At 44.5% G+C, this 12,072-nt stretch overlaps 1 protein-coding gene across 1 annotated transcript in view; it reads left to right on the top strand.

The window, feature by feature from the left end:
* Positions 1-2,189: 2,189 nt before the first annotated feature.
* The window catches only part of LOC119390700 (neurofibromin), a 171,247-nt gene continuing 161,364 nt past the window's right edge, over positions 2,190-12,072 (top strand). Inside the window, exons 1-3 of the mRNA XM_049415148.1 lie at positions 2,190-2,330; positions 9,769-9,912; positions 11,576-11,680. Of these exons, the coding sequence (XP_049271105.1) occupies positions 2,250-2,330; positions 9,769-9,912; positions 11,576-11,680 (330 nt within the window). The 5' untranslated portion in view covers positions 2,190-2,249. The remainder of the gene's footprint in view (positions 2,331-9,768; positions 9,913-11,575; positions 11,681-12,072) is intronic.

Consider the following 12,072-nt stretch of genomic DNA (forward strand, 5'->3'; position numbering starts at 1 on the left):
AGGCAGCTTGCATAATATACCATTTTCTTGCTTCACTTAGATGAATGTCACAGCAAATAAAATGCCAAATAATAGGCATCAAGGATGGTCACGATAATATTAATGCGCCTTCAGTGTTTTACCGAAAGTACTTGAAAGAGCTTGACAGGGCCAGGAAGCCATTGTTCAAAACAATGCACGAATGAAAAAAAAAAAAAAACTTGGAGGACGCTTGAGCTTCGCTTTCAAGAGTAGAACGCGACAGCGTAATCGGACCGTGTTTGTATCGCCTTCCCAATTGCTTGCCTGGCTTCGCTTCTCAGTGGAGACCTAAACCGTGCCGCAAGAAAAGCCAAAGCGAGGTCGCCCTCCGGTACGCGACGAAACACGGCCACACGACGGGGCGGTGCCGTTTAAAATTAAGCGCGCCCTGTGGACCCTTTGCGCCATCTAGTGGGTGATAATCAATTAACTATACCACTTTCTCGCTCAAACAGGAGAATTTCATGCTGAGCAAATTATTTCCCAACTGACGCTGGAAAAATGTCCAGCTGGAAATATAACTTCTCAACTGGAACTGGAAAACTTCAACCTGGAAATGGCTTTCCAGTCGGGAATTATTTCCATATCCATGCTGGAAATACCATTTCCAGCCTGGAATGGGTTTCATTCCCAGATGGAAATACCATTTCCAGGTGGGAACGAAAAATTCCCAGCCTGAAGAGCCGTTTGCAGCTGAAAACCAGGCTGGAAATCCGATTTCCAGCTGGGAATCGACATCCCATTTTCATGTGGGAAGCCGCTGAGGAATCTCCGAGATGTGTTGCGCCACAGAGTGAGGAGTCGCAATTTCGAATTCCCGGTCCCACACGAACCAAACATTTTTGATTATTTCTTTATGTGCATCTACCTCGAATTTTCGCTCACGGAAAACGCTGATTTTTCACTCACAATTGGTTGTGACGCTGCTGCCGACACCGCCCGGAATTTCAGCGAAAAAAGCTCTTTAACGCCATCGCGTTAATAAACGACAAAGTGAATAAACCACCCCCCCCCCCCTTCCGAAAAGTATTTCTGCCTACGCCCCTGGCATTGTATTTTGTAAGCTGGATCGTAAAAAAGAAGTGCCTAGTCGCTCCGGTGTTAGCGTTTCTTTTCAAGCGCTTGTAACCTGACTCGTTATAAAAAGGTACATTACGAAATCACGATTTCTGTAGATGTTAGTTTCATTCATTCTTCACGCCAATATTTCTATTTCATCGTAATTTTAATTGATTGTAACCTAAATGTCCTCTGTTATACGGCATTATACATCTGGAACTGTGGGAGGGTCTTGCAACATATTGATATTCAAGTAACATACACGAAGCAAAAAAAAAAAAAAGAGCAATTGTACCCAGCCCACACAGCAATGAGACATTTCGAGAATCACGATATTTGCAAGATGTTACACGTGCGGAACACGTGTTAAAATAATAAAATAAAAACGCCGCAGTTATGCATTGCAAAATACAGAATTTGCACGCTACGAAACAATGCGTTATATAGTAATGGCTAGGCGCGTAGCCAGAAATTTCTTTGGGGTGGGTCCGACCCCGCTTCATGTATCCGTGCATGTGTTCGTATGTGCGTGGGTGTATGTGCACGCACAAAATGTGAAAATTTAGGGGGGACGGGGATGGCTTAAGCCCCCCAAAACCGCCACTCCCTGCTACATCACTAATAATGGCATGTAAACGCAGAAATCGTGCCAAAGAAGAAAAAAGAAGGAAAGAAGACGCGCGTAATTGGTTTAGAGTCGGGACACGAGACACGTGCAAACAAATTTCTCAAGTTTATTTTAGTGCCGCGTTGTGTTGCAATGTCAGAAGGTAGGTCATTTCACTCAACTGTAATGCGTATAGTATGCAATAGTTTTCATACCGTGAGCGTATCGGTATTTATCGGTTTTAGTTTGGAGGGGCAATCATGACAGAGGACTGAATTCTCAGTCGAGCTTTCAACTGCGCGCACCTAATGTTAATTGATTCAGTGAGAGATGAGGTACGTATCCTTTCCAAAGAAATTGCGGCCTAAAAAATGCGCCATCGCTGCGTTAGCTGCGTCGAAAAAAGAACAGGCTGCGCGCGGTGGCGGCGGCAGCACTGTCGCGCGCTAGCAGACGACGCCTATTGAGCGTTCCACCAATAGCGCACGCGGAGGGGGCGCATGCGCGCTCGCTGCGCGTCTATTGGAAAGATGGCGTCCAAAATGTTCGGTGGTCTCTGTTGATGTTCCTGCAGACGCAAGTGACGATGGCCACCAAGCCCGTCGAGTGGGTTTCGTCGCTCATCACGCGTTTCGAAGAACAGGTGAGTCTTTTCGGGGCGTCCTTTGGACGCCGTGCCTCCTCGGTGTGCCTGCGACAGCCGTATTTTCTCGGTGCGACCTTTGCCGCCGATCTGGCCGTTCGGCCGGCGTACTGACGTTCCGTGGGACTCGCTTCGGCACGGCTCTCCGACGTGGTCCCAACTGTCCGCTGCCAAACGACGTGTCGTTCTTTTTCTTTATTTCGGTCAGCGGGAGTCGCCCGCGCGTCTTCGCCGCAGGAGCGATCCATGAGGGGACGGAAAACGAGAGAAAGAAAAAAAGAAAAAACGTGTCGCATAGGAGCGGAAGTGCTCGGACGCCCACACTGGCGCCCGTTTGGAAGCAGGTTTTCGTTCCGTGGCCCGCGCCCCCGAAGGCGTCACAACAATCGCCGAGCCAGACAAGGGTGCGCACCGTCGTGAGCACCCCGACACCGCGTCAACTCATCATCGCACGCACGAAAAATCCGGCCGGTTCGACCAAATACTGCGCGCGCCAGCCTCCGCAGCGCTCAATTTTTCTCCCCCCCCCCCTGTCTTTGCATCCCCTTCCCTCGAGCACGGGCTTCGCGATCGATACACCGGCACTGCCTCCGCGATCGCATAACGGGACACGGTCGTACAGGTGAACACCGGGATCAGACGTAGAGAAGCCGCTGTCGCGTGTGCAGTCGCTGCACAGCAGCGGATCCGCAGTTTCTAGTAGCGTATACGGCTGTATTGGTGGCGTCCACAAGCTGGACCAAGTTCGGAAACGACTGAGATGTCGTGGTCTCCGAAACAGAAAGCGAAAGGAAAGCTCGATCTGCGACGCGCGTCTAGCACGACTCTGTGGCAGTGCTCTAAAAAAATAAAAGACCAGAAAAAAAAAAAAAAAACCGACTGTGATGCGGCTGGCAGGTCGCCACGAGCTGGGAAGGATACGCTAGGCTGTCTCGACGCAATTTTATGAATGGAAGCGCGCTCCGCGCGATTGCCTTCGTTATCTGCGACCCGAGCGAGAGGTAATCGACGCGCCCCGACAGACCTTTAATCGTCACTCGATCGCGATAAACAAAAGATAGAACGTCGAGGGAAATGAAACTGAGGGCACGAAGTTGCCGGTTTTGCGCCGGCTGCGGTTTCCGTGCTGCGTTGGACCGCGATGTATTTTTTTTTTTCGACGTGTTTCTTCCAGTCGTGATCTTGCGTGATGCAAGTACCGGGGCTTGCGTGCGATTGACGTGCCGGCGGGCAGCCCATTCACGAAAAAAAAAAAAAAAGGAAGAAAGAAGGCGTGACTCCGTACGCGCGATCTTGGCAGTGCCGACCTTGGCGGCTGAGCGCCCATTCATAGCGACGCGTGGGTTTGGCGACGGTATACCGGTGCGATGCGTGGTCGTTCCATGCCGTCGCTTGTCCTGCTGTGGTGTGACGTTGCGGATTTCCCGTTGTTTTCGGTTGTGAACCGGGCCTGCATGTGTTTACACGCGCCGTTGACTGCGCCCACCATGGCACTTTGAATTGATCCCTTGAACAGGAAATGCCAGGTGTCCTTTGGCTTTGAACGCTTACGTGGAAACGGCACCCTAGCGCGTTTGCCTTTCACCTACTGAGAAGCTATGTACTCATACATTAAAGGAAAACTTTTGTTTGACCCTTGGTAATGAAAATAACTTAGTTTGTTTTGACCTGTGAGCCAGTTCTCACTGGTTTAGTTGGTACGATGCTGACTCCATTATTATGATTATTCTTGCAAATGCTATGTATAGAGCTACCTCCCACGGGATGACTTTGGTAAGACTGGTACAAGCGGGTGGGAAATGCTTGCAATTTCACTTTACAGAGCCACCTGGTGACAGTGATACGTAGTGTACCGAGATGAATCTAAGTTTAAGGAATCGCTCCATTGTGAGTTGTTGGCAGCAGGGACAGATGTGTCTGCATTTAGCTCAGAATCTCGCATGAAGTTCTGAATTTAAACCGTGGCATCTTTTAGAGCCGTGATACCTGCTGGACCCTCGCATGTTTTTCATCCATGTGAAAACACCTTGCCGGGGGAGTGAATTGGGGCTTCAATTGTTGTTGTTTGAAGTTCGGTGAACTTGGCAAATGTTTATAGCTCTTGGGTCTTGGATTTCTTCGAAGTAATGACGTGGTTTGCATTTGTAGCAAATTCAATCGCCTTGTCGCTTAATTTTATGATGAATGGACGAGGTTGCAGCAGCTTGTCTCATGTGTGAAACAGTTAAACAGCAATACTCGTCGCAAGTGAATTGTGTTTGATATTGTAAACTCGTATTTTTTTTATATTGTACGGTCTTCTTTAAACTGTAAACTTGCGTACAGCGCATACAAGACAAGGAGACAGGAAAAACTAGCAGCGCTTGTTGTTTTTTCTGTCCCATGCGCTGTACGCAATTTTACAGAGGAATACCAACAAGCCCGTACCCAAACCTTGCTTCTCAAAAATGTTAAATGGTGATCAGTAGGGCGAGACTTGGTTAGACTAGTTGTATTCGTGTCGGAATGCAGTTGCGATGACAAATTGTGATTGTTAATGTAAGTAGGCTCAAGGATGTATGAACATTGAAGCCAGAGAACCGGGCAAGTCCCCAAATTTTGCCCATAACTGAGAATAATTAAGTGTAGAAAGCAGCACTGATACATTACACGCTCAAAGAGCAGCGTTGGAATTACGGCTGTGGGAAAGAACGACAAAAAATCTATGTGGCTCAGGGCCGACTTCCAACTGACATAATATTTCAACGCTATTTAACTTTGTTTGTAGTATCGCATGCTATTGCCCCATTCTCAGAAACAAAAATGAGTTAAAGAAAAAAGTGGGAATCGCCAAGCACACACAGCACCTGCACCCACTCTTCTGGAGTTACGAAGAGACTCAAAAGTATAATTTTGCTTTCTATGAGAGTAATTGATGGTAGAGTCACCCTCAATACAACACAATGTGCATTACAATATGAATGTGTCACACCAACGAGGCCAAATATCTACCCTTGCCAAGTTTTATTCTATCAGCAGATTTTGTCATCTGAAAACCAGTGCCTAGTCTTGTTTTTCAACATCTTTCTCTCATCCCGTCTTAATTTTTGTTTTACATACGTGAATCTTTCCACAACTGCTTAAAATTTTCTTAACTGCTCTAAAGTTGTGCAGCTAGAAGTAATTTTACAAACCTGGCACGTGTGACCACAGCACATGGAATAGACTGTCGCGACGGGTGGGACGTTGACACGACATAACAAAGGGTATGCGTAGCGTAAAAGAATGACCACATGGGATAAACATTTTGCCTCTGACTGAGGAAGGGGCAGCTTTTTTTTCCCGTAACAAGTCAGATGACGCACGCCTGCTTCATGAACACAGCTGGCAAGCAGCGAAAATCTCACTACTGCTTGCTCATCTGCTGTAAAAAAAAAATTGTGCCACGTGCTGTTCGTCTAATCGCCTTGTCTGACCAGCATGTGTTTTCTTTGGAACACGGCTACTATTAAATATTAAATTATATGCCAGTTTTATGGCCAAGTACATATTGTTTGTGAGCCCTGACTTCTTTGTTTTTTTTTCTTTAACCACTTTTTGAGAACTCCACTTGTGCTTTGCTTTACGCAGTTTTTAGTTGTCTCCTATTGTGAGCTGAATTTAAGCCATTTCATAAACAGTCGAGTTTCTGTGAAGAGTGATTGGTACTCGTAAGGATGCATTGTCAGTATAACAGTTTGTGAGGCATTCCTAGGGCCTTGCATTGATTAGGTGACGCTCATGTCGGCGTCCTGTTACTACGTTATCGACAAACTAAACATCATGGATGGGTGACGCACGCATCGATGACGTTTTAGTCAATTTGTCACGTGTAAATATCAAAGAGATGCTGCAGAGCAAATTATTTTACTCTGCAACTACTAACGTTTTATTCGCCAATACTAGAAAAGTGTATGAAAAAAAGTCCTGGAAAGTCGGAGATATATACATATAATTTGGAAAGTGATGGCAAGCTGTGGTGAATTTCTTTTGTGGATTTTGATGTTTGTTAGGACCTGGTCAAGATTTTAATGGTATACATGGGCAACATTGTATTCTAGCAGAGCTGAAGACTGGACTTAGGTTCCAAATAATTTTGACCAACAATGGCCTCAATACGGAAATTAATTTAAAATCCGTGACATGGCATTTACAGTGTGGTGTGAGGGTGTCAGATATTGAAATAACGGAGTTTTGTGCTGTTTCCTTTAAAATGATTCAACCTATTACCACAAAACAAGCAAATAGGAAGTTATGACATAATGTTTTATTAATGAAGACAGACTCACGGTTTACCTATCGCACTCCTCTAAAGGTGCTTGAGATGGCTGTTTGCCATTTTTGTTGTTCAACTGAAGCAAGCTCGTGGTGCAACGTTCGTAAGGCAACCAGGAGAACTGAAAGAGCGATCGCATTTATTGTGAAGACTGAATTTTGAACATCTCGAGCTTGTGTACATCTCTTTCCACCTATTAAAGAAAGTGACCTGATTTGATGCTCTTCACCGATTGTGATCTCTTGTCATATGAAAAAAGAAAAGAATTGAGGTCTCCGTTGATTCCTTTTATCTAGTTCCTTTTTTAATTCAAACTTCAAATCATTTTGTTATTTATTTATGTAAGTGGCCGTGAAAAGTGCAGGGCCTTGGTAATGTTTCCTTAAGGAAGATAACCTTAATGAAAATCAGCAGATAATGAAGCTGAGGAAGGTATAGGGGACGTTAATTATGCCATTGTAATTGTATCATAGTAATTGTGTTATAAATGTGAAGAAAGTAAAGTGGACGAAAAGGCAACTTGCCGCCAGCAGAGACTGAACCTGCAACCTTTGGATTACGCGCCCGATGCTCTTACCAATTGAGTCTGTTCATTAAAGGTTCACGTGCTACGTGACGCCATCTGGCAAAAAGAAAGAGTGTGGAACACTCACCATCATGGCTACGAGCAACGCTGACTAACACTCCCAGGTTTGCATGCACATAAATGCCCCATAAAGTGGACGAGGGGACGACCGCTGTTGTAGCTCAATTGGTAAGAGCATCGGGTGCACAATCCAAACGTTCCAGGTTCGGTCCCTGCCGACGGCAAGTTGTCTTTTCGTTTGCTTTACTTTCTTCACATCTATATCACAAATACTATGATACACTTAAAACAGTACAGTTAACGTCCCCTATACCTACCTTGGCTTCATTATCTGTCGGTTTTCATTGAGGTTGTGGCAAAGAAAAAAAAAATTTCCCTCAAATTTCCCTCCCTGCATTCATGGAAGGTAAGGCATTTCAAGTCGGGAAACTGAGAAACATGTTAGCTTGACCTGTTAAAAAAAATAAGTTTTTTTTTTTAAACTAGTATGCTGCAATGGTGGGAATATCAACAATTTGTTTTAGGTGCCAGTTTCACCCTGTCGGTGGTTTGAGGGCTTTTCCTGAACTTTCGGCATTCTTCGACTGTCATATGAAATTTCATAAACTGTCGGCACAGTTACGTGGGGCATGTGTATGCCACTCAACACTTCGAAATTTATGTGTTAATTATGTATTCTTGTACACATTATCTGTAGAGGAGATTCACTTCACACACAACTTTTCGAGTCACTAGAACAAATAGGGGGTCTCCATATCGTGCCTATGACAAAGGCTGCAACGAAGTAACAAAGGCCCGGAGACCACACCTTTTTTTCTTGTACACTACAAAAGCTGGAAACATGTCATCAAGGCCGCATTTTACGCGCACCCTACTTTCACAAGCTGCTGCTGCTCCACGTAGTCCCCACACTGGTTCATATATTTGTCCCAGCACTGAGTCGTCACAGCACTAAATTTTAAATGCCCCTGTGTTAGAAATCTCCAGCTGACTGTGGAACCACCGTTGGACTGCTGTCTTTAATTCATCATTGCATGTGAATTGCTTCCTGCCAGGAACTTCTTCAGCAGACTGAAAATGTGTAAATCACAAGTGGTGAGGCCCAAACTGTATGGTGGATGGTCCAGACTCTCCCAGTGCTCCAACGATGCTGACAGGGGTTCCACAATCAGCAGGACGATGTCCACCTCTAGGGCATCTCTAATTTAATGCTGCGATAGGACAAATATCTGAACTGGTATAGGGACTGTGTTTAAGGTAGTAGTTTAAACTGAGTAGAAAAGCATGTATATTTGTAATAACTTGTATGTACCTTATTTTGGCTAGTAAAAAATAGGGGCATAAACTTTCTGATCTGCCCTCGTAGATCATTTTCTTCACAGAACAGCTGGCCACTGTTCATTGTGCCTGTTTGATGATTGCTTGTTGACGAATCAATTGGTACAATTACGTACAGTACCCTACGACATGAACTGTGAGTGCAGAAGGTTGTAAAAAGAACTAAGCTAAATTTCGCTGGTAATAGTTGTTACTGTAGTCATCTGGCACCTTTTCCTAAAAGCGGCTAGAGCAGCTAGAGGCATATGCCCTGGAGTTTTCCTCATGCAACAACAGCACTAGGACACTCAGTCTAGCTAGTGGAAGAAGTAAAATTGAATTGCGGCCAAACTGTTGTCCATCCTCACCTTCTAGTCTGGTCATCATTGCACTCAGGGTTGCCAGATGCCGCCAAATAATCGTCCCAAAAGGAGCAAAAAAAAGGGGTGCAACTTTTGTGAAGCAGCACAAGAAAAGCTGAAGTTCAATAAATTTTCTCATTCTTGAACATATTTTTAATCATAATAGAAAAGGCAGCTGAAATGCAAAGGGAAGGGGAAAAATAATTATTTTGTCCAGTGAAAATATGTGGAGCTGGGAACGAAAGCACATATTTAATTTTCAACAGTCTCCAGGCTAGTCTCCATTCTTTTCATTGCACGTTTAGAAGTGCTTCAACAATGTTACTTGTTGACTCCCCCAATGTATGCTTGACTTCAACATGCAACTATACAAAGTCATCAACAAATGCACTGTTGGAGAACATGACAAGCACTAAAATCACCATATTTTCAGGAAAAACGTGAATAAGCCCAAAAATTTTGACAAGTGGTTGGAAAAGTCGACAAGGGGGTCGGTGAGAAAAGAAGCCCAGATTTGCTTATTATAAGTGAAACTGGCAACTCTGACTGCGCTGACCATAGGTGGACTTCATGTCACTAGCGGCTGATGTTGGTGCCCTTTCATCAGTGCACAGTGCCTGTAATGTCCAAGTTCTATTTCAAAATTAAGTCCTGGTTCCCAGCAATGTCGCTTTAAGACGAAGGCTGCAAACCTTTTGCTCTTCCTGAAATAAAAAATAAAGAAAGACGCATAACCATCATGGAAGGACTCGAGACAAAACAGAAAGGGCGAGTCCTTCCTTGATAGTTACACATCCTTTTTTTTTTGTATTTCATTAAGCATGTACCAACTAGCCCAACAACAAGTTTTACTAAGTTACCTTTGCTCTTTCTTTGCAGCTGCCATGCCGGAGTGGGCCCCAGACAACCCATTCCCGGATCAACGTGGAACAGAACAAGGAATGCCTCATCAACATCAGCAAGTACAAGTTCTCCCTCGTCATCTCGGGGCTCACCAAGATTCTCCACTCGGTCAATGATGTGGTACGCCTCTTCTGTCGTTTCCTCATTTCTTGCTGTTGTATCACTTGCATAGCATCATGTGGTGTTGGGAATATCGAGCTTCGTGGAACGGCAGTTGGAGTTTTCACAAAGTTTGTTGGTCTGCAAGAACAGAACAGTTGACAACATGAATCAGGCACATGTATTGTCGCTCTGAGATGAAATTGCTGTAATGAATGTCAGTGCATTTACTTGCTCGAGTGATTCAATCCTGGTCCTTACTCTCTCAGTATACTGTTGAACATTTGTGTTTTTCATGTTATGCGGAAGCAGCATATTTGCAAGGAAATGAATAAGAAATCAGTGTTGGTGAGAAGTTTGCACTTTGTCCACTTGGTAAAACAACACGAATAACATCTGACTGAGCAGAAATACCTTGACCCACAGGTAATCCAAAATGCACCAACTCTGGTGTGGGTCACGTTTGACCCACGTTGGAGGCATGGCTACTTCATTGAAATGTCAGGGTTGTGCCGTGCAGGTATTTTTTCTTGGTTAACCAGTAGTGAAAACTTGCGCTGTCTTCAACTAAACTGTAGCTACATTTTAACTAGACTGTCTTCAACTAGATGTGAACTAGACTGCAGCTAGACTACAGCGAAAAAATGGCATTATTCTACTCATGCCAGCGGGAAGGGCCTCTTGTAGAACAGGAAAGTGAAGTACTCACAGAATGAAATGCAACATAAAAGCTTTGTGTAGTAACTGACACGCGCAATGGCTCAACATAACCGCTTTGGGTCGCTTACAAGTCTGTCCAATAAAGTGACTTTGGCTCTGAGGTAGTAGTGTACGAGCCAATATTACGCCAATCTGACGCGAACTGAAACCGGGGCAAATGAAATTTCATGCATTAGTACTGTGCCATAAACTGACGCTTTTCATTCTGTAAGCACTGTAGCATGTTCAGCTGTAGTAATGTGCAGCGAACATGAGATTTGCAAAAACAGTCTGATTTACTACAAAGCCTGAACACATACATTTTTGAGGCTTAAGTTTCATTATGTCATAGTTCTTACATCGCACACAGTCATTCATTGAAATAGAAGTGGCTTAACGTGAAGGAGTAGAATTAGTAAGTGTACAAGGAACCTGTGCCCGTCTGTGGCTGACCATGCATTTGAGATGACAGCTTTGTAAGAGTCCATGGATTATTCTTTGCATGTGATGGAAGAAGAGTGGTGGGTGTTTAGTTTTAAGCTGGTTCAACATGCCATCTCTTTGGTGGCCTCTTCTATGGGAAGGCAGGCACATGCACAGAAGTTGCTCTCATGCATACTTTAGAGCTTTGATAAAACAGCGTGCAAAATTCAGAAGTGGCTTGGTAGTTCTATGTGTCGGCTAATGCCGGTGGGTCCTTTATTCTCTGGAAAACACATTTTTTTGTGCATTTGTGAAGGTTGCAAACTTCAGTTGCAACCTTCACAAATGCCAAAAAATGTTTTCCAGAGGATCTTTTGTCAGTCCCGAAAACTGCTCGCGATGCTTACGAGCGGACTTCTGTAAGGAGCGCTTTAAGGAAAGTTTTGAGGGAACGTCATTTGCTTGCTAGCTCTGACAGCTTGTTTTTGGTACCAAGTGGCTGAGAATGCTTTTTGTTTTATTAATTTTTTGTTCCCCACCCCGATGATCCTTGCATCTGCAGTTTGTCTACCAGAGGACGCACAGTTCAATCCAGCCAGAGTTTGAGAAGAACTTCTACGAGTCGCAGCTCATTGTGCTGGATACACTCGAGAAATGCCTCAGCAGGGTCAGTGCTGCTCTGCACGACGGTGCCTGTGCATTTATTTTGGGCTGCTTTTTTCTCTCTCTCTCTATATCCTTCTGACGCGGCGCTCATACACCTTTCGTCATCATTTTGTCAGAGGTCTGGTCATTTTGCAAGTGGCCTTATCAACAAACGAAGCAAAAGTTTCTGAACTGTTGCTTGGCAGAACTTACGTCCACTCCTTTCAAGGTAGCACTTGTGGGCTGTGTTCCGGTCGAGTGGTTTCACCTTGATGGAGGGGTTGCTAGTGATGCTCTTGAATGGGCAAGCGTCGAAGTATTTTACAGGCAATAATTTTTAATATCAAGTGAAATACCAGAAGATTCCTCATGTTTACAGGTTACGAATGAGAAAAACATTGCAGTCTAATTGAG

This window comes from Rhipicephalus sanguineus, chromosome 4 (assembly GCF_013339695.2).
Source record: "Rhipicephalus sanguineus isolate Rsan-2018 chromosome 4, BIME_Rsan_1.4, whole genome shotgun sequence".
Lineage (NCBI taxonomy): Eukaryota > Metazoa > Arthropoda > Arachnida > Ixodida > Ixodidae > Rhipicephalus > Rhipicephalus sanguineus.